The following is an 836-nucleotide window of genomic DNA, read 5'->3' on the forward strand; positions in this document are numbered from 1 at the left end:
TTAAGATATATTACATTCATGCTAGTCTTAAAGCTGAACTACTAACAGTGAATGAAAAGCACACAAAATCATTTGCACTTACCGATATATATTCCACGTTGCTATTGGCAAATTAAGGAGGAAGATGAACCAGTGCAATGAAATAAGCATTAATACAGTGACAACAGCATGGCCAATCACCTCAGGGACAACCCACTGTAAAAAAAAAAAATAATAAATAAAATAAAAAAATAAAAGGGAAAATAAAGTTACATAGACAAATGCAAATTCCTTTCTGAAATAAAAATCTGCATCATCCAGTTCTAACCATATCAAACTGAGAAAACTCATGGAGGCATGTGATTTCATCACAATGTGGGGAAATTAATACCTTCAATCAGATTCCACATGAGTAAGCCAAAAATCATGCCCTAAGGTACTAAAACAGAGGTTCTATATTTAACACAGTGATTTCTAGAATGAAACGTAGCAGCCGTTCAATCACAGCTATATTACACAAACATTAAAGAAAATAAGAAAGTATGCAGAGCTCATCTGAAATCACTGCAAAGAATGCTTGATGTAGGAATGTAAGAAGCAGATAACTAAAACCTGCAGACACAGGACATACAAACACCTTCAGGCATGGTATAAATAAGAACATGGACCAATATGAAAACAGACATGGGTGAACTGGGTCAGCCTCTAGCAAGAACACATTTTTGGCTTGAGAGTATCCTGTATTGTTCTTATGTTTAGCAAATACCTTTGAATCAGAGCAAACAGACATATGTGAATGTCGTACTGATTTAGCAAAACAGTTTAAAGTGGATTTGATTAAAATTGTAGTACTTTTT

The 836-nt window shown here is 34.1% G+C and overlaps 1 protein-coding gene across 2 annotated transcripts in view; it reads right to left on the reverse strand.

Annotated features, from left to right (window-relative positions):
• The window catches only part of CNIH4 (cornichon family AMPA receptor auxiliary protein 4), a 5,707-nt gene that overhangs the window by 4,242 nt on the left and 629 nt on the right, over positions 1-836 (reverse strand). For both annotated transcript variants that reach the window (XM_010706666.3, XM_010706667.3), the window contains exon 2: positions 83-195. In XM_010706666.3, coding sequence (XP_010704968.1) covers positions 83-150 — 68 coding nt within the window. In that variant the 5' untranslated portion in view covers positions 151-195. The remainder of the gene's footprint in view (positions 1-82; positions 196-836) is intronic.

This window comes from Meleagris gallopavo, chromosome 2, assembly GCF_000146605.3.
Source record: "Meleagris gallopavo isolate NT-WF06-2002-E0010 breed Aviagen turkey brand Nicholas breeding stock chromosome 2, Turkey_5.1, whole genome shotgun sequence".
In the NCBI taxonomy this organism is placed as follows: domain Eukaryota; kingdom Metazoa; phylum Chordata; class Aves; order Galliformes; family Phasianidae; genus Meleagris; species Meleagris gallopavo.